Source organism: Oenanthe melanoleuca, chromosome 5 (genome assembly GCF_029582105.1).
Source record: "Oenanthe melanoleuca isolate GR-GAL-2019-014 chromosome 5, OMel1.0, whole genome shotgun sequence".
Lineage (NCBI taxonomy): Eukaryota > Metazoa > Chordata > Aves > Passeriformes > Muscicapidae > Oenanthe > Oenanthe melanoleuca.
Window position 1 is genome coordinate 8,114,389 of NC_079339.1, and position 19,965 is coordinate 8,134,353.

At 47.0% G+C, this 19,965-nt stretch overlaps 5 protein-coding genes across 5 annotated transcripts; 2 read left to right on the forward strand and 3 right to left on the reverse strand.

Annotated features, from left to right (window-relative positions):
- Nucleotides 1–736: 736 nt before the first annotated feature.
- Nucleotides 737–1,690, reverse strand: LOC130253916 (olfactory receptor 1509-like). The gene has a single exon (XM_056492950.1). It carries the CDS (start codon nucleotides 1,667–1,669, stop codon nucleotides 737–739), a length of 933 nt encoding a protein of 310 aa, XP_056348925.1. The 5' UTR covers nucleotides 1,670–1,690.
- A 3,064-nt stretch (nucleotides 1,691–4,754) lies between these two features.
- LOC130253847 (olfactory receptor 4S2-like) lies at nucleotides 4,755–5,687 on the reverse strand. The gene has a single exon (XM_056492798.1). The coding sequence runs from the start codon at nucleotides 5,667–5,669 to the stop codon at nucleotides 4,755–4,757; it is 915 nt and encodes a 304-aa protein (XP_056348773.1). The 5' UTR covers nucleotides 5,670–5,687.
- A 3,960-nt stretch (nucleotides 5,688–9,647) lies between these two features.
- Nucleotides 9,648–14,622, forward strand: LOC130253846 (proto-oncogene Mas-like). The gene is made up of 2 exons (XM_056492797.1): nucleotides 9,648–9,728; nucleotides 12,343–14,622. Exon 2 carries the CDS (start codon nucleotides 12,359–12,361, stop codon nucleotides 13,304–13,306), a length of 948 nt encoding a protein of 315 aa, XP_056348772.1. The 5' UTR covers nucleotides 9,648–9,728; nucleotides 12,343–12,358; the 3' UTR covers nucleotides 13,307–14,622.
- An 898-nt stretch (nucleotides 14,623–15,520) lies between these two features.
- Nucleotides 15,521–16,507, reverse strand: LOC130253582 (mas-related G-protein coupled receptor member H-like). The gene has a single exon (XM_056492286.1). The coding sequence runs from the start codon at nucleotides 16,505–16,507 to the stop codon at nucleotides 15,521–15,523; it is 987 nt and encodes a 328-aa protein (XP_056348261.1).
- A 2,029-nt stretch (nucleotides 16,508–18,536) lies between these two features.
- Nucleotides 18,537–19,517, forward strand: LOC130253586 (mas-related G-protein coupled receptor member H-like). Its single transcript, XM_056492290.1, has one exon. It carries the CDS (start codon nucleotides 18,537–18,539, stop codon nucleotides 19,515–19,517), a length of 981 nt encoding a protein of 326 aa, XP_056348265.1.
- Nucleotides 19,518–19,965: the final 448 nt, after the last annotated feature.

Consider the following 19,965-nt stretch of genomic DNA (forward strand, 5'->3'; position numbering starts at 1 on the left):
AGGCAGTTTGGGACCATATAGCCAACCCCATCCCAACCCTCCTGCATGGGGCAGGGATACCTTCCACTATCCCTGATATCCCACATTGCTCCAAGGCCCATCGAAGCTGGCCTGGAGCACTTCCATGGCTTCTCTGGGAAACCCATGCCAGACCACCACAGGAGAGAATTTCTTCCCAATATCCCATCTAAATCCATCCTGTGTCTGTGTGAAGCCATTCCCTCTTGTCCTGCCTCCATGCCCTTGTCTGGAATCTGTCTCCACTCTCCTTCCTCTATATATTGTGCCTTGTATGATTTTAATAATTCACTTCTATGAGAGAATTATGACTAAAAATATTTGTATGTGTCTATAGAAAACCCTACAGGCAGCATCTGTGCCATCTCTATCTTCCAGTGTCAGTGGGTGAATTTGGGGATGCTTAATGCATGTGCCTCTGCCATCTGCTGTCATAGCACAGGAAAAGCATGTTACAGAGGGAGACTAGCCTCATCCTGGATTAATTTATTTATTTGAAAATTATGATCCCATGCAAGTGAAAGTGTTTAGGAAGTTTGGGGTTTTCAGCATGAATTTTCAAATATTTACAGTCATATGTGTATATAAATGTATTTGTACATAATTTGAAGTCTGTAGGCTTTAGCCACTAAGTCATTTTTGTGTAGGGGTATAGTAGGAACGTGACTCCAGGTGTAACTCTGGGTGTAACTCCAGGGCTCTGCCAGCCCAGCTTGTCTCAGAAGGCTCTGCAGCGCTTCCAGAGTCTCCACATGGATTCCTTCACCTCGCTGCTCCTCAGGGTGTAGATGAGAGGGTTCATCATGGGCGAGAAGATCGTGTAGATGATACAGACGTACTTGTCTTGTCTTGTGGGCAAGGCCCCAGCGGGCCGCAGGTAGGTGAAGATGCAGGGCATGAAGAGCAGGGTGACGACCATCACATGTGAGGCACAGGTGGACAGCGCCTTCCAGTGCCCCTGGGACAGGCGGGCCCGCACCTTGGCCAGGATGAGCGCGTAGGAGGCCACCAGCACCAGGAAGCAGCCCAGGGATATGAGGCCACTGTTGGAGGCCATGAGCCACTCGGTGAGGGCGGTGTCGGCGCAGGCCAGGGGGATGACGGGCGGCACGTCACAGAAGTAGCTGTGGATCACGTTGGGGCCGCAGAAGGGCAGCTGGAGCATGAGCACAGTCTGGACAATGGAGTGGATAAAGCCCCCGACCCAGCAGGCAGCGACCAGGGCCCAGCAGGCCCCGCGGGCCATGATGGCCGTGTAGTGCAGGGGCCTGCAGATGGCCGTGTAGCGGTCAAACGCCATCACCGTCAGGAGGAACATCTCTGAGGAGCCCACAAAATGCAGGAAAAACAGCTGGGCCATGCAGTGCTCAAAGGCAATGGCCTTGTGCCCTGAGAGCAGGGCCACCAGCACCCTGGGGACGGTGACAGAGGTGTAGCAGATGTCAATGAAGGACAGATTGCAGAGGAGGAAGTACATGGGAGAGGAGAGCTTGGGGTCAGTCCTGACTGTCACAATGATGAGGAGGTTGCCCAGCAGGACCATGGTGTAGGCCAGGAGGAAGAGGGTGAAGAAGAGGAGTTGCAGCTCCCGGGTGTCAGAGAGCCCCAGGAGGATGAATTCAGTCACCCGGGAGAAGTTGTCCTGTGCCATTCCTGCAGCTCAGGCTCCCATGGCACAGGTGGGGGAGCGGCCAGGAAGGGAAGGCAATGTGCTGCAGCTCCAAGGCTCATGGATGGTGTGAGCAGGATGCATTTGCTGCTGCACAAAGCGCAGTGTCATGTTATAAATGACAGAAAGCAGAGTTTGCACTCACTCCCTCTTCCGTCCCTATTCAGGTCTCTGGCCCCTCCACACTGACCTTCTCCCCTGAACTCACTCTGACCACTGTTTTCCTGCATTGTAGTTGGTGTGCTGCCATTCTGTCAGGGAGAAATCACAGAATCATGGAATTGTTAAAGTTGGAAAAGCCCTGTAAAACCACGGATTCCAGGCCTCCCCCCAGCACTGCCAAATCCTCCACTAAATCATGTCCCCAAGTGTTACATCCATACAGCTTTTAAGTCCCTTCAGGAATGGTGGTTCCAGCACATCCTGCTCTCAGATAACAAGAGCTATGAATGCTGGAAAAATGCTGTGCTGTCCTTTTACTTGCTGGAAATTTGCAGTGCCGTGACTGAAGCAAAGGCTGCCATTCTCAAGCATGAACTGTTCCATGCTCTGATCATAATGACATTCCTCTAACTTGAGGAAAGGGCTCTCCAGTTAGCTTATCCACTCTGAAACTGGGAATACATGCACAGAAACCAGGTCTGGGAGGTTCCTCATTGGAGAAATTGGGGTTTCTAACACAGCAGAAGCTGCAAAACCCTGCACGGTTTCTCCACTTCTCTATTTGTTTTACAGGGATTTTTAAAGTTCTTCAGTAGACAAATACACTCACTGTCCTGTGGAGGTTAAAGTGGGACCAGCAGAGGAATGCACTTATGCATTAAAATCCCTCCCAGAAATTTATTCATTGCTCATTTCTGCCAAGGAGTTTATGACTCAGCAAGCAAGTAAGAAACCAGATGTCTATGATGCTAACAGCACGAAATAAAGCTGCCTTAAAAGATCTAAAAGGCCAAATCATTAGACAGGGGACATTAACAGGCACACACATTGTCCTCTGGTATGCTGAATATCCACTGTATTTCTTCTTTTGTCTTTTTGGGACAATTTCAGTTTAAAGCCAAATCTTCCCTCAAGGAGTAACACTGAAATCTGAGCCAGAGTGTCACTGACATGTAATAACCACCTCTGATTATTTAGCTGAGGAGGGTGATATAAATAATACCCAGGTCCTGGTTGTGGTGTCGAACACCCCATAAATACACCTGTAGTGACACTGGCATAGTGAATGAGATGTTGGTGACCCTCCTTTACTGACAAACACCCACAAATCCACCCTTACAGCATTCCCATGCAGAACACAAGAATATTCCTGAAAGTTCTCAAGACCAAGCTGGACAGGGCTTGGAGCAGCCTGGGCAATGGACCTGCCCGTGGTAGGGGGTCAGAACAAGATGAGCTTTAAGGTGCCTTCCAACCCAAACTATTCTTGGATTCTAAATCTGTAACTGATTTTTAATTTTTTTTTTTTCCTAAATCATAAAATATACCTCACAAAAGTCACTCACCAACAGTGCTGCTTTGCAAAGGCAAGATTTCAGTGAGACCCGAGCAAAACAAAGGAACAATCCCAGAACAATTCCACAGAGTTCACTTGCTGTCGCTCCTCTGACGACCTCCCCAAACCACTTCCAGGGGTTCCATCAGAACCTCTCAGTTTCATCAGAAACCCTCTGCAAGGTGCTGCCCAGAAGTTATGAAAGCTCTGTATCTCTGCCAACTCTGAGCCTGAAAAGAACAGCTCAACCTTCTGTATTTCCCATTCTGCAAATAAACCCAGCCTCCAGGAGCATCTTCAAGTACAATTATTTCTGTAGCAGAAAAAGTTCAAGTAAATCACACAACAGAAGCACAAGACTATCAGGAGTAATGAGATCCCAGAGGCAAAGGGAGTTTTGTCAGAAATCATCAGTGGGCAAGGAGCTAAAATTGTTTTTTGGGTAGTTATTAGTGTGGTCCCTGGAGAGAGATGTCAGAGTAAAGATGTCTTTTATGTAGAATATCTATATAAATTCATATAAATGGATACAAATTTTGCTTTCTGTCCTATGCCAGTATTTCTCATTTACAATCTTATTTCTTACTAACTTACATGTTGACAGCACAAAGCAAAAATATCACAGATGTTATCCCTTAGACACCTGACTTACAACTTTGAAACAAGAAGTAACTCAGGTAATCACTTTGAAAAATGCACAGAGGTTTGTGATGAACTCTCCTTGCTCACCAGGTATTTTTACTGACACAGTAAAGCACGAAAAGAACTTTTGAGCTCAAGTATGAAATTCTTCTAAGATTTCTTGGTGAAGTGTAGAGGAGCCTGACACTGTTTCCAGTGACACCTTCCATAAGCTATGGGTGAATATTTGTTCAGCAGCAGTGAGACCTCTAAAAAAACCCCATTGGTGTTCACATCCAAAGCATTTAAAAATATATTTATTTTATTTAGTGCTGTCTTGGGCAGAGATAGGTGAAGTAGATAGAATTATAGGATAATTATGGAATTGCGAAACAGCTGTTTGGGTTGGAAGGTACCTTAAAGACCATCTCATTCCAGCCCCACGTCGTGCAGGGACATCTTTCATTAGACCAGGTTGCTCCAGCCCCATCCACCCTGGCCTGGATCAGGGCAGAAAGGATTTATTGAAGTGGGAGAGGAAGGGGAGAAGTTTCCCCTCCTGTTCCTTCATCAGCAAACCACCCAACTAGTTCTTAATATTAGGCTTTTTTTTTTTTTTTTTTTTTTTTTTTTTTTTTTTTTTTTTTTTTTTGTTAATGGGATGTTCTACCTGGACAACATTTTCAGTATTTTTAACAGTATTTAAGCACTGGTGTTGCAGTTGCTCAGGAAGCCATGGTCTGTGCTTGTTTACAGGAATAGGATGGGAATGCCAGAGTTCCCAATGTGTTTCCCATCATAAAAATAACTCTTAAGTGTCTTTCTAATTACAGTAGGAGCCAACAGCCAGCTGTTCATTAAAAGGCATGTTTTGGGGCATTGTCACAGAAGAAATCAGAGCAAAGCATGCTTGATTTTCTCCAATCCTTTGGAAACATGACCACAGCCCTACCCCTTCCCATTTCTGCTTCCCACTTTCCTCCTGCACAGTTTCCTCACGGCTCCCTTCACCTCCCCATTCCGGAGGGTGTAGATGAGGGGGTTGAGCATGGGTGTGATGAGCGTGTAGAACACGGCCACGGTCCTGTCCTCGGACAGGTCACTGGACGGGCGGATGTAAACAAACGTGGTGGGCCCAAAGAACAGGAACACCACAGCGATGTGGGACCCGCACGTGGACAGGGCCTTGTGCCACCCCGCCAGCGTTTGGCCCTTCAGGGAAACCAGGATGACCACGTAGGACGTGACCAGGATGAGGAAGCAGCTCAGGGATATGAGTCCACTGTTGGCCACCGCGGCCAGGCCCTCGGCGCGCGTGTCGGCGCAGGCCAGGTGGAGCAGGGGGTGGACATCACAGAAATAGTGGGCGACTTCGTTGGGGCCACAGAAAGGGAGCAGGGCGATGGGAAGGGTCTGCAGGGTGGAGTGCAGGAAGCCCCCTGCCCAGGAGAGCCCCACCACGCGGCCGCACAGGCGGCGGGACATGAGCGCGGGGTAGTGCAGGGGCCGGCAGATGGCCACGTAGCGGTCGTAGGCCATGGCTGTCAGGATGAAAATCTCTGTGCAGCCAAAAAAATGAACCCCAAAGAGCTGCCCTATGCAACCTGCAAAGGAGATGGTGTTATTTTCCACCAGGAAGCCAGAAATCATCTGAGGAGCTGTGACAGAGGAGTAACAAATATCTATAAAGGAGAGGTGGCAGAGGAAGAAGTACATGGGGGAGTTCAGGTGCTGGCTGCTCGTCACAGTGAGAACTATGAGATTTCCTGCCACTGTGAGCATGTAGAAAAGCAGGAACACCACAAAATATATTTTCTGCACCCCTTGGTTGTCTGAGAGGCTCAGGAGGATGAATTCCTTCATGCTGCTGGAATTTTCTTTGACAATCTACTGGGCAGTGTGTAGTGCCTGTGGAAAGGCACTACACATATAGTAGTATCTGTGGAAAGATAAAGACAAAATGATTCATCAATATTTTCATTCTTAAAAATTAATTCATTATAAGAAGAGCATTGAATCTAATAAACACATAGGATTAGAATTAAATTTATCAAGTGCTTTTTAAATTTGTTTTGGTTTTTGTTTGTTTTTTTTGTTGTTCTTCCCTTCTCCATATTTAATTTGCCTTGTATGAGACACAGACATAGAATCATAGACTCCTGGAATGGTTTGGGTTGGAAGGGAGCTTAGAGATCATCTACTTCCAACCTCACTGGATCCCTTTGGGACTGGATCCATCTGATCCAGGCTCCTATTTTAGGATGTTAAAATAGAGCAAAATCAGAAACTCCTGTAGAGGCAAAAAGCTGATCAAGCACCCACAGGAAATGCTGAAATGTAGAAAAACCAAAATTGCTCTCAAACTCAAAAAAAGTGAAGCTAAAAAGGAAGTTGAGAAAGTTTGGGGCTTTTCTTGTGCTTGCAGTTTTACTGGCAGAAGGTAAAACATACTCAAGAGAGGGGATAAAAAAGAAGTCTTACCTCTAAAATAATTTTTCAGTCACTGACTAGAGGTACATGATATAGTACAGTCAATTGCAATATGAAATAAATACAATGTGGACTGTTACAATTAAAAAAAAAAAAAAAAGGATAAGGAATTGCACCATCCCCTTATTGCAAGGGTTTTTCCCTAAAATCTCAGGTGGTTAATTGAAAAAGAATTCAGTAACCTGATTTGGGACTGCAAAGCCAGTTCTGCACATGGTTACCTCCAAAGAGAGCCAGAGATGGTTGACAACTTCAGGGGAAATTTCATTTTGTATTTTTGCATTTGTCAAGAAGGGCAGGTGGGAAAAAAGAGAAAAAGAAATGAGGAAAAGGAAAGAAAAGAGGAAAGATAAAAGATCCCAGAAAACTTACCTCCTCTGTGTTTGGAGATAGAATTTTTTGTGTAAAGCTATGATTTTATGAGAGATTTTATGTCCCCAGCATCTCCCTTTCCTGGTAGAGACTTTACAGAACATAGAACAGCTTCCAAAACGCTTCCAACACTTGCTTAGGAGGTGCCTTTTTTAATCCCACATAATTTAATTCCTTGCTTTCTTGTATCACCAAGTGTATTCTGGCTTTTCTTTCTCATGCTAGAGCTGCTTGGAGGGACTGTGGGCACTGACAGGGTGTGCACACAGCTCAGCAAGCAGAGAGGAAAAAAAAACCTGTTTAAGTAACTTTCTTCAAACCTCCCCAAGGAAATCTCCCTCCTCCAGGGCTTAATTCCCTGTTTACACAGACCTCCTCTGCCATCTCCAAGGAAATCTTCCAGCTCGAGGGCTCTTGGGGCTGGAGGAGGGAGGTGGGAATGCTCAGTGGTGGGAGGGAGAAGAAATTAATCCCGTCCTGCCAGGGGAAGTTTAGATTGGAGTTTAGGAAAAATTTCCCCACTTACAGGGTGGTCCAGCCCTGGCACAGTTTACCGAGAACAGTGGTGGAGTCACCATCAGTCTGGAGGGATTTAAAACATATGGATATAGCACTGGGGACATGCATTAGTGGGGGCATTGCTGGAGAATGGTTGGACTTGATGACCTTGAAGGGCTTCTCCAACCTTAACAATTCCATGATTCTTGGAAATAACAGCCAATAGATTAGCTAAATATTAAATTGGACAAGCATGTGATGTGACCTGGTCGAGTTAACATTCCCAGACTCTGCCATTAATCCATGCTTTGTGCATTTCCCAAGTGTAAAGGCCCCTTAGATCCACAGTTTAAACTTTATAGCACTGTGAGTAATAAACAGTACAATTGTGAGAATTTTTAAATCATTGTGTACCCCAAAAAACTCCACAAGCCTTTATGAAAAAAAAAAAAAAAAAAAATCTGGGAGGTTTCTAGTAGTAAGTGGAAGAGAGACAGAAGGTGGCTTGGCTCACTTCTTGATGACCCTTTAAGTCCCTATATTCCGTGAAATTTCATCGCTGGTAGCCCAGGGAATAAAACCTTTTGCAAGAACTTGAATGTTTCAGCAAAGGTCAGTGAAGTAAAGAGTAAGTAAAAAAAAAATACTTATTTTACAGATTGGGAAACTGAAGGAGGGGATGAAGTCAGCTCTTGTACTTATGTGGAAGTAGCTGAGTTGAGCTTTTGCCACTCCAGGCTTTCCTCTGGAAAGAAATGGATCTATTCACCTAATCAGTTAGGGGGAATGGCTTAGATGACAGAAGGTGGGTTAAGATGGGATGTTGTGAATAAATTCTTCCCTGGGAGGGTGGTGAGGCCCTGGTACAGGTTGCCCAGAGAAGCTGTGGCTGCCCCATCCCTGGAAGTGTTCCAGGCGAGGTTGGAGCAACCTGGGATAATGGAAAGTGCCCCTACCTGTGGCTGGGGGTCGATCTGGGTGAGCTTTAAAGTCCCTTCCAGCCCAAACCATTCTAGAATTCGATTAATTTGTGTATTACTTCCACTCCAACTCATCACTGCTCTGAAGTGTACTGTATATTTTCAACTTGTCATTTAGGTGCATCAATAGTTGCATCAACTGCACATCCCTTTGTTTTGCTGACATTTACTGAAATTCAGAGTGGCCCAATAAAGGCATTTTTGAATGTCTCCCAACATGGAATGCCAGCAATCCGTGCAGAGAAAATGGGAACCCTCAAATTAGTAAGGAGATTAAATAGTGCTCTGGATAAAAATAGTATTTTAATTTAAATGTCATTTTACACCATAGCCAGGTTAATGAGGGTCGCCAGTAACCACTATAGGAAAAAGGATTGGGTAAGAAAGTAAAATGAATTATACAATCTTTGGGAAAGGAAGAGGAAGAACAGATGACAACAGAAGCTGAATATGTACAAATGTGTTTCTGACGTGCTAAGCACATTTGGGCTAGGTCTGGCCACTGCTGTGCCCACTGACCCATGGCAGCAATTTGGGTGGTGTCACACTCCTGTCCCTTTACTTCCCTGGCCCAAGGGACTAAGAGGGAAGGCTGGCAGCTCCCCAAAATAGTTCCCTATAGGATGTCAAGAAAGGAGAAAGGTGTTTTCTCTGTTTCCATGCCCTTTGGCAGGTGGATCTGGGAGGCTCACGGACATGGAATGTGCATGGACAGGAACTGGGGTGTTGTGGGTGGGTGCTGGTGAGTTCTATCTGTTTAGGAGACACAAGGTGAGGAAGATCCTGCAGCTCTGTTCAGGGGGAAGTTGTGAAACTGGAAGTGAAAGGCATGGGGCTGGAGGGATTTTGTGAAGTCAGAAGTACCGAGATGTTGAAGGACTGTGCTGAAAGCCTGTGGTGTGAAGGTGCACTGAAAGAGCCCCTCACCCCGGAGCTCCATGTTGAGGGCAACACAAGCAAGGTTTGGGCATCTGGAACTGCTGAGGTGGGAAGGTTTTATGAAACAGTAGGGACTCCATAAGGTGCTGAACTGTGCTGGGAGAGGCTGTGGGTCAGAAAAGGACCCACTGTGGTGATGGGTCTGTGACAGCTGGGCAGGGACAGAAGGGAATGAGAAGTACTGAGGGAGGTTGTGAAACCTCCAGCAAAGATATTATGGGAGAGGACTTAAAATTTCTGTACCTGAGCAGTACTAAAACCTCATCTTCAGGGGATGTGAAACCAGAGCATCTCAGGGCCTCGAGCAGGACACAACGCCAGTCAAGGTTTGTATGGACAGCTCTTGCAAGAATGGCTGAGGAAGGGAGAAGTAGTAAAAAAATAATGTTTCCATGACAGTGCAAAGAGGGGAGGGGGAAGTGGTTCGAATCTGAATGATCATACCCACACAGAGGAGGTATTTCCCCCATGAGTGATTGGCTGCCTGGAGGGTCACGCTGAAAACACCATGGCTTTTTAAACAGTGGCTGCCCAGCCCAGCGCTGCAGCATAACACAAGGACTCAAGCTGCACCCTATGCCACACAGTCTAGGGGACAGTATTGCTGGGCACAGGCGCTGAAATTCCCAGGAACACAAAAAAGGTGAGAAATTCTGAGATGGGTCTTTGCATTCTGATGGTTTCTGTTAGGCTTTGGGGAAAGGAGGAGAAACAAAAACAGTGGAGGAAAAAGATCAAAAATTTACTTCCTTTGCTGGACAGAAATTTCTTTAGGTCAGGAATTGATAATAATTTTCAATATAAAGAAAGTTTCATTCCAGGGACTCTTCCTTGTACAAGTGCTCTTGAACTGTTCTAAATGCACCTCTGTAATATAAAAAGTCATTACTCAGAGACCTGGCATTACAACAGCATAACTTTCTGTCCATATTCTGAGACATCTTTGTGGGGTCAGGGGTGTTCTGCGTCAGGAACTACAGGCAGGATTTGCAGGCAAAACCACAGGGAGGATGTTTAATCTCAAGGGAGAAAAAGACCACCTGGACTCAGGCTGCTGCTGTTTGAGGAGAGCTTTCCCTTATTAGTTACATAAGGAAGTAGAATCACATCTTGAATGTGTCTTGGAGATAGGAATTCAGTCTTTCCAAGGGAATATGATAGATAAATAAATGAGAACAATGAGTGAATTTTGCAGTGTTCTTCTCCATGGTCTGCAGAAGTAAGAGAGGGATTTTGTCACTTCTATTACAACAGAAGGCAAAACTATTGATGTATTGTCATTTACCCATTGCAGCCATTTCTGTTCCTGGCAGTCTTTATGCACAGACAGCACCTTCCAGTGCCTAAAGGTGCTCCAAGACAGCTGGAGAGGGACTTTGGAGAAGGGCCTGGGGTGACAGGGGAATTGTTTTAAACTGGAAGATGGTGGATTAGAATTAGATCTTGGGAGGAAATTCTTCCCTGTGAGGGTAGTGAGGCACAGGTTGTCCAGAAAAGATGTGGCTGCCTTATCCCTGCAAGTGTCCAAGGCCAGGTTGGCAGGGATTTGGAGCAACCAGGTCTATGAAAGTTGTCCCTGGCTGTGGCAGGAGGTTGGAACAAGATGAAGTTTAAGATCCCTCCCAACCCAATCCATTCCATGATTCTTTGACATGATCAATGACACAAAGCCATCTGACATTAGAAAATAAACACCTGGCATTTCCTGAATCCCCAGTGGAGAGAGATGCATCTGTGGAGGCTGCAGTGGGCTGAGACAGAGCTTAGGTGACACTTCAAATGTTCATACCCTCTTCAGATCAAGTGGAAATTTGGTTGCACAGAAACCAGGAAACCACTAAACCACTGGGTCTTCCTGTGTCCTAGCAGCAGAAAGGCAGCGCAGAATTTGAGGCTGTTTCTGCTAGTTTCTGCAAAAATATGATCATTTTTCGCCACCCCTGGAGCAGGTTGTGAGAGAGGAACAGCCACAGGGTTGCTCTCCAGTCTTGGTGTTAGAAGTGATCAAGGTGCCATAAGAGCTGAGGATGGCATCATCCAGCTCTACAGTGCCAGCAGTTCCCTGGTTTCAATCAACCCTAAAAGAAACCATAGAATCCTCAAATAATTTGGGTTGAAAGGGATCTTAAAGCCCCTCCAGTCCCACCTCCTACCATGGGCAGGGACACCTTCCACTAGCCCAGGCTGATCCAAGCCCCATCCAACCTGGCCTTGAAATTCCCTGCACGACACACTTCTTTTCCCTCTGTCCGTGGGGTCAGTGTGCCTGGGGTGCTGGGATGGAACAGCAGTGATTCAGTCTGTCACGTTCTGGGTGCTTTTGGAAGTCTGACTCCATGTGTGCTGCTGCACCACAAAGAGAGAACAGGGGATTCATGCTGGCTACGTGGTTCAGTGATTCACATCTTCCCAGAAAACTCAATTTTTTTGTTCCTCTCCTCTTTTTAACTTCTCTGCCTTCCATGTCCAAATTCACAGCTGGTTGGGGGACAGCAGAAGAACAACTGTATTTGTTCTCATCAGACCCAAAAAAACCGTGTTAAACCCATTTTTTTTCACCCCCTCACGATTTTCAATCAGATCTCAGTACCATGGGGAAGGAAACAGTGACCTAACTCAAAGGAATGGTGTGGAAAATTATCAGAGCCTCAACTCCCATGCCCTGTGAGGACAAGATAATATGTGGTTTCTTACATGTGGTTCTTGCAGTTTCTGAGGAAGAAGCTGAGGGCTCTGCCAGACCAAAATGTTTATTTGTTACTGTACATGGGACCCAGGAGAATCACATCAAATGGCACTTCATTTAAACAGAAATCACTCATCAATATGAAAAACTAAAAGCTGTTCTCATGGAATCACTGAATTCCAGAATGGTTTGGGCTGGAAGGGACCTTAAATATCATCCAGTTCCAACCCCCTGCAATGGGTAGGGACACCTTCCACTATCCCAGTTTGCTCCAGCTTGGCTTTGGAAACCTCCAGGGATGGGGCAGCCACAGTTTCTTTAGGCAACCTGTCCCAGAGCCTGACCACCCTCCCAGGAATAACTGATTCCCAGTATCCCATCTAAACCCACACCCTGTCTGTGTGAAGACTTTACCCTTTGCCCTGTTACTCTAGGCTCTTGGTCCCTTCCAAACCATATTATTTTGAGATTCCATGAAATCAAGTTCTAGCTACAAAGCCTTGGAACAAACCAAGGAACCCCTCTAGAAAAGTCACCGTGGAGTTACCACCTCTCCCCTCTCTGCTTCCAGGTCTGAATCGCCCATTATGAGACCCTCAACCACACCAATCCTCCCTGCCATCCAGGCTCCTGGGACCAACCAGAGCGGGGCTGTGGGGCTACCAGAGCCATCCTACACTGTCCTCAAGTTCATGGAGAGCTTCTGCCTGCTGAGTGCTGCCTGTGGGATGGTGGGGAATGGCCTGGTCCTGTGGTTCCTGGGCTTCCGCATCCGCAGGAACCACTTCACCGTCTACATCCTGAACCTGGCAGCAGCCGACTTCGGGTACCTGCTGTGCATCGCCGTGGAGACCGTGCAGTACCTGATGCAGTTCAACGTGGGGGTGCAGTTCGGGATATTCCTCTTCCTGGATCTCTTCATGTACGGCACAGGCCTGTACCTGCTGACGGCCATCAGCATTGAGCGCTGCCTGTCCGTGCTGTCCCCCATCTGGTGCCGGACACACCGCCCACAGCACCTGTCTGCCGTGGTGTCCGGCCTGCTCTGGGCCCTGTCCCTGCTCCTGAACGCTCTGGGATATGCTTTGTGCACCGTTCGCCCCTCTCCCAGGGCCTGCCGACGCTTGCTCATCGCCATCGGAGCCTTGGATTTCCTCGTCTGCGCGCCCCTCATGCTGTTCTTCAGCCTCACCCTCTTCCTCCGGGTCAAGTGCAGCTCTCAGCCCTTCCAAACAGGCCGGCTCTTCATCGTCATCATGCTCACCATCCTCCTCTTCCTCATTTTTGCTGTGCCCCTCAGTGTCCTTATCCTCCTGGATTTCCTGGGCCACAAGTTCCTGTATTCCCCGGAGATTGGCTTTGTGCTGTCCTGTGTCAACAGCACCCTCAATCCCATCATTTACTTCCTGGTGGGAAGCTATAGGGATCGGAAATTCAGGCTCACCCTCAGGCTGGCATTCCAGAGGGCCTTCCAAGACTCAGCAGATGACAGAGATGAGCGGGAAACCCGGGACACAATAACAATGTCCTCCTGAAATTCTGCCTGGAATGTCCTGGCAGAACTGAAGAACTTCAAGGTACTGGGGAAGGTTCATCTCACCTGACCCTCAGTACCTTCTTTGCAGATATTTTAGGTCATTATTTTACATCCCCATCTGTGGCACATAAGCATCTGTATTTACCTGACCTGTATTTAGGACATGTTAAAAGTTCCTGTTTCTTTACAGTGACTTATAAATAATATTAATTTTATTGATGAAGGGCCTTGGGTGGCTGGTCAATATGTGGACAGATGCCTAAGGATGGACATCAGCTTGTGTGCAATTCCAAACCCTGGATGCCTTTTAAAAGATGCATCTGAATTTCAAGGTACCAAACTAAAGCCTGATTTTCATCGTGTGTCCAGATGGGAGATTTTGATGCCTGTCCTGGCTTGTGAAGGTGGAAAGGTTGAAATGTCTTGGTGTCTAAATTTCATCAAAGAAATGCTGCTTAACATAAACCCTCATCTTTCATAAACTCATAAATTCTCAGTGTTGCTTTTCACTCAGATCTTTGAAAATAAGATCGGTACCAAAAATCCTCCTGTTGGAAGCAGACATAAAATTCCTGGAAGGAGAATCTATCCCTCTTAATCTGTCCCTCTTAATTTAGAAATCCCAAGTCTCAGCACACACACAGCCTTTTGTGGCTCACGGAGCCATTCTGGGCTTCCTAATGTGAGCATTTCAAGGACTGAAAAGATTCACATCCACCAAGATAATTTCTTCTCTGAACCAGGGATGTTTTCACGCCACAGAGCAGAAAAGGGCTCCAGCTCCTTCCAACTTGCTTAAAAAATGTATTCACTGAATTTCAACTTCCCTTGTCTTGTATTTCAAAGAAATACATGACTGGAGATTTCTATTTTATATTATTATATTGTTGCATGTTTTTTAAATTTCCTTCAGCCCTTGGCAGAGTCTCTGCATTTATCTATGTCATGCACTGTGTTGTTATTTCTTCCTTTAAAAGGAGAGATCAGAATCCATGGCTTTTTAATCTCCTTTACCAATAGAAATAAATCAATGGATTGTGGGAAAATACAGGAAATAGAACAAGGTAAATAAATAGTATGATTTGCAACAAATTATTCTCTAAATCAAATAATTTGAGGGGCAAAATGGGATTATTTGTGCTATCAGATTACTTAACATTTATTCTTTTAACCAAAATTGTTAGAAAAAGTAAATGTGGGTAATTTTCTTTGAAAAATCTCACTAATTCATGTTCAAAATGTTCTCTTTTTGATATCTCACATGATTTTATCATTGGGAAAACAAAACATTTTTGTATTGTTAAAAAGAAGAAGTGCCTTTTTTGTTGTTGGTTTTTTTCCCCCAAAAGGATAAAAATAATGTAAGAAGTTGTTGTTGTTGTTGTTTTCTGATTTATCAGCTGATAAAAACACACAGAATATAAACTCAGATAAATATTTTTTTTATTTAAGGCAGAGGAAGAACCTTCCAGTCAGTGTCTTCTGAAAAAAGAGAGGAAAGCCAAGTTTATTTTATAACAGCTAATTCCAGGTAGGTTTTAGTATAACACTGCTGTGCTTAGGTGAATAACATTTCCTCCAATGATTCCTGAGGGAGCAGGACCAGCTCCTGTGTGACTGACCCAACTATTCATGGGGATTTAGCACACTAGGGATATCCTTCTTCATCTGTCCTGTCCAAACAAATCCTTTGTCATTCTCAATCATTATTTTTTACTTTCTCCCTTACTTTCTTATTTTATTTTATTTTATTTTATTTTATTTTATTTTATTTTATTTTATTTTATTTTATTTTATTTTATTTTATTTTATTTTATTTTATTTTATTTTATTTTATTTTATTTTTTCTTTCTTTTTCTTTTTTCTCTCTCTCCCCCTTTCTGCTTTCTCCCCTTTCTCTATCTTTCTCTCTCTTTCTCTCTCTTTTTTTACCTCTCCCTTTTCCTCAGTAGTAATTTTTATTCATCTCTTACCCCCTACAGCCCAAATCACACCATTACCAACCCAGCACTCGTTGCTCTGTCCATTTTTATAATCTTTGCTTCATCAGCAGAGTTTATTCCCTATGGATGGGGCAATGAGTGTCGTTCCATAGGGAATACAGCTGTGGAACTCACTGAGCCAGGCAGCAGTGCTTGGAATGCCCTCGCCTCCATCCTTTTGGCTGTCTCTGAGGTGCCACATCTCCGGATGTGAAATGTCCAGAAGTGCCTCACAGAGCTGTTGCCTCCACCACAGTGTCCCCAGGGCTGTGGCTCCCCTCGTCACTCCCAGCTTTCTCCTCGAACACCCTCTGCAGAGCCACTCTGACGGAGCGCTGGAAGCGGCGCCGCCGGCAGCTCCCCACCAGCACGTAAATCACCGGGTTGAGGGTGCAGTCCAGCAATGCCAGCAGCAAGGAGGTGTTTTCTGGGAATAACTCAATGGAATCAGGAAGGTTGAGGAAAATCTCCACACAGAAAGGGATGCTGAAGGTGAAGAAGAACAGCAGGACATTGAGCAGGATGGCCACAAAGAGCTTCCCTGGCTGCCGCCTCCGGGAGCCACAGCGCAGCTTGAGGAATAGGAACAGGTTGGAAACCAACATCACAAAGGACAAAATCAGGGAAATAACAACGACTACACCTGCAAGGACAGTCTCAGAGTCTTCAGTAAAAGTGAGGTAGAAGGAGGAAACCAAAACTCCGGTGAGGGCCCAGAGGGCCCCACTGACAAAGCCCGAGAGGTGCCGGGGGCGGTGGCAGCGGTACCAGATGGGGCAGAGGACGGAGATGCAGCGCTCCACACTCAGGGCTGCCAGCAGCCCCAGGCTGCTCAGGTCAAACAGGTGGCACAGGAGTTCCACTGCAAACACAAAATACCTATAGTGATGGATTAAAGGAAACAAAGATGTGCAAAATGCTGCTATGGTCAGAAAAGCCAAAATAAGCAGGAGAAACAGAAGGAGCAGAGAGAAGTCAGCAACAGCCAGATTTAGAATGTAGACAGTGAAAGGGCTCTGCTTTGTGTGGAAGCCCAGAAACCACATGACCACCCCATTCCCTGCCAGCCCACAGAGGGAAATCCCCAGGCACACCCCTCCAAAGGCAATCAGGCTGCAGGGAATGCTCAGGCATTCAGATGTGATGAATTCCTCCAAGTCCAGAGATGTAAAAACTATATCATTCATGGTGAAGTTTGTTGTGCTGTTCTCCTCCATGGTGAATGATCCTGCTCCTGGCAGCTGCCTTCTCCCTTTCCTACCACCTCCTAGGGAGAGATGGGGAACCAAAGGGAAATAAGGGACATCAGCATTCCCGGCACTTCCCATCTGTCCACGTAGCTCCACGCCAGCCCCAGGAAGAACCCCCACCCCTGCAGTGCCCAGGACAGCCTCCCACCCCTCCAGCCCTGACCCTGGACAGGAGGCATCTCCCACCAGTCCATCCCTGGACTCCTACCTCCACTCAGCAGGAGCAGTGCTGTCACAACAGCACCAGGACAAAGGATTTGGGGATGGCTGCTGGAACCACTGGCTGTGCTTCAGCCTTGTCCTTCGTGTCTGAGTGCAGCCCTGGGCCCTGAGATCACATCCCATGGTCAGAGCCTCCTCTCATCATCTCCCCACATCAGTGACAGCTTCCCCTCACATGTCCCAGGGACAGAGATCTTGTCAGAAGGAGGTTGCCATGTCACCCCCTTCCTCTGCCGCCCCCCAGTTCTTCATGAGGATCTCCTGATCTGTTATAATCCCATTAATTTGGGCATTCAGACTTTAGAATTTTAAACATCATTCACTGGATCTAAAACAACGATAATGAGAGGACAACACAGATAATACTATGTCCCTTCAGGTGCTGGGAATCCTGAGTCAAAACCCTTCTCTGGTGAGGGCAGGTCCTCTCCATGGAAGGGGTACTCTGCTATGATGTCTTCAGCTATTACAGGGTTTTCTAAACCTCTCAGTGATTCCAGACCTCATTAGATGCCAACAGAGCTCCTGAGCAGCAGCCATGGGGATGAGCACTGTCCTTGTGTTCCACTTGCTGAGGGAAATCACCAGTGCCCAGACATGGGACTGCACAAGTGCTTTGCCCATAGCCTCTAATCCCATCGTGTCTAATCCAAATCATCAGCCAATCACCCCTGCTGGGGATGTGTGTCCTCAGAGATTAGCTTTGTGGGGTACATGGTGCTGCCAAAGAGCTCTTATCTCCAAGTGGTTCCTGCCACACAGCCTCAGCCTTTCACAGTACAGGGCCTGGCATTTTATTGCTTATTGTCTGCACCTTTTTCTTGTGTTTTCCCTCTCCTTTGGACTTGTATCCTGTGCTTGTCATCCCCAGGACTGATGGATATATTAATGCACAAGGTCCATGTGCTCTCCAGGATTTCCAGCCTGGAGCTTCAGGCTTTGGAGCTACAGAAAGACTTGAAACAAGAAGAGAACTTAGGCTCAGAATCCATCCATGAGAGGGAGATGGAGAAAGGTGCGTGTCCTGGAAGTTTCTTCCAGAAGGAAGTTGGAAGAAGTCCTTGAGCATGAGTTACATGCCACTAGAGGCACTGAGCAGCTTGTGCTGTTGCATGTCTGCACATCAGTGATTTTTCACTCCTGAAGGTCTCTGGCTCATTTCTCTCACCTCTCTGCCATCCTCCATCCCTGGGAATGATTTATATCCCCTTCTGCCGGATGGACCACCAGGCACACACAGTGAAAGCTAGAAGCCCCTTGCACGGTGAGATGACACCTGAGGGTGGCAGAGGAAGGGGGTGACATGGCAACCTCCTTCTGACAAGATCTCTGTCCCTGGGACATGTGAGGGGAAGCTGTCACTGATGTGGGGAGATGATGAGAGGAGGCTCTGACCATGGGATGTGATCTCAGGGCCCAGGGCTGCACTCAGACACGAAGGACAAGGCTGAAGCACAGCCAGTGGTTCCAGCAGCCATCCCCAAATCCTTTCTCCTGGTGCTGTTGTGACAGCACTGCTCCTGCTGAGTGGAGGTAGGAGTCCAGGGATGGACTGGTGGGAGATGCCTCCTGTCCAGGGTCAGGGCTGGAGGGGTGGGAGGCTGTCCTGGGCACTGCAGGGGTGGGGGTTCTTCCTGGGGCTGGCGTGGAGCTACGTGGACAGATGGGAAGTGCCGGGAATGCTGATGTCCCTTATTTCCCTCTGGTTCCCCATCTCTCCTTAGGAGGTGGTAGGAAAGGGAGAAGGCAGCTGCCAGGAGCAGGATCATTCACCATGGAGGAGAACAGCACAACAAACATCACCGGAGTTTTTACATCTCTGGACTTGGAGGAATTCATCACATCTGAATGCCTGAGCATTCCCTGCAGCCTGATTGCCTTTGGAGGGGTGTGCCTGGGGATTTCCCTCTGTGGGCTGGCAGGGAATGGGGTGGTCATGTGGTTTCTGTGCTTCCACACAAAGCAGAGCCCTTTCACTGTCTACATTCTAAATCTGGCTGCTGCTGACTTCTCCCTGCTCCTCCTGTTTTTCCTGCTTATTTTGGCTTTTCTGACCATAGCAGCATTTTGCACATCTTTGTTTCCTTTAATCCATCACTATAGGTATTTTGTGTTTGTCCTTGGGTTTCCATGCCACCTGTTTGACCTGAGCAGCCTGGGGCTGCTGGCAGCCCTGAGTGTGGAGCGCTGCATCTCCGTCCTCTGCCCCATCTGGTACCGCTGCCACCGCCCCCGGCACCTCTCGGGCTTTGTCAGTGGGGCCCTCTGGGCCCTCGCCGGGGTTTTTGTTTCTTCACTCTTTGTCACTTACACCTATGCTGAAGACTCTGAGACTGTCCTTGCAGGTGTAGCCCTAACCATCTCCGTGGTTTTTTCTCTCATGATGTTGGTTTCCAACCTGTTCCTGTTCCTCAAGCTGCGCTGTGGCACCCGGAGGCGGCAGCCAGGGAAGCTCTTTGTGGCCATCCTGCTCAATGTCGTGTTGTTCTTCGCCTTAGGCATTCCTTTCTGTGTGGAGGTTTTCCTCAACCTCCCGGATTCTGGTGATTTATTCCCAGAAGACCCCTCTTTTTTTCTGGCATTGCTGAATTGCACCCTCAACCCGGTGATTTACGTGCTGGTGGGGAGCTGCCGGCGGCGCCGCTTCCAGCGCTCCGTCAGAGTGGCTCTGCGGAGGGTGTTTGAGGAGAAAGCTGGGAGTGACGAGGGGAGCCACAGCCCTGGGGACACTGTGGTGGAGGCAACAGCTCTGTGAGGCACTTCTGGACACGTGGCACCTAGAGATGTGGCACCTCAGAGACAGCCAGAAGGATGGGTGCATGCGGCACTGAGCTCAGCCATGTTCCTGTGTTCCCCATGCAACGACCCTCATTACCTTGGCACCCTGAAATAAACTCTGATATAGTGATCTTTTTCGTTTTGTTGCTACCCCTAAATCAGATTTCGGTTTATTCCTTTTGTTTCTTTTCAACATGGTAACTCTGGCCACAGATTTTGTTGAATAAACAACATCTGGCTTTGCTGCAGAGCTTGTCCCTGGTAAAGTGTCAAAAAATGGCTTATGTCCTTAATTTTTCCTTCTTTAAAGCCTCTGGCTTCTCTGTTAGAAGGGCCTGTACCTGTATCATACCAGAGCTCTTCCTAAGGCTGGTGCCTACAATGTCTAGAATGAGCCATCTGGTGGCAGTTCCAAGATCTCCTCA

Excerpts from the sequence above, each read along its gene's own strand:
- LOC130253846 (XM_056492797.1), top strand. The coding sequence starts at position 12,359 with ATGAGACCCTCAACCACACCAATCCTCCCTGCCATCCAGGCTCCTGGG.
- LOC130253847 (XM_056492798.1), bottom strand. The coding sequence starts at position 5,669 with ATGAAGGAATTCATCCTCCTGAGCCTCTCAGACAACCAAGGGGTGCAG.
- LOC130253586 (XM_056492290.1), top strand. The coding sequence starts at position 18,537 with ATGGAGGAGAACAGCACAACAAACATCACCGGAGTTTTTACATCTCTG.
- LOC130253582 (XM_056492286.1), bottom strand. The coding sequence starts at position 16,507 with ATGGAGGAGAACAGCACAACAAACTTCACCATGAATGATATAGTTTTT.
- LOC130253916 (XM_056492950.1), bottom strand. The coding sequence starts at position 1,669 with ATGGCACAGGACAACTTCTCCCGGGTGACTGAATTCATCCTCCTGGGG.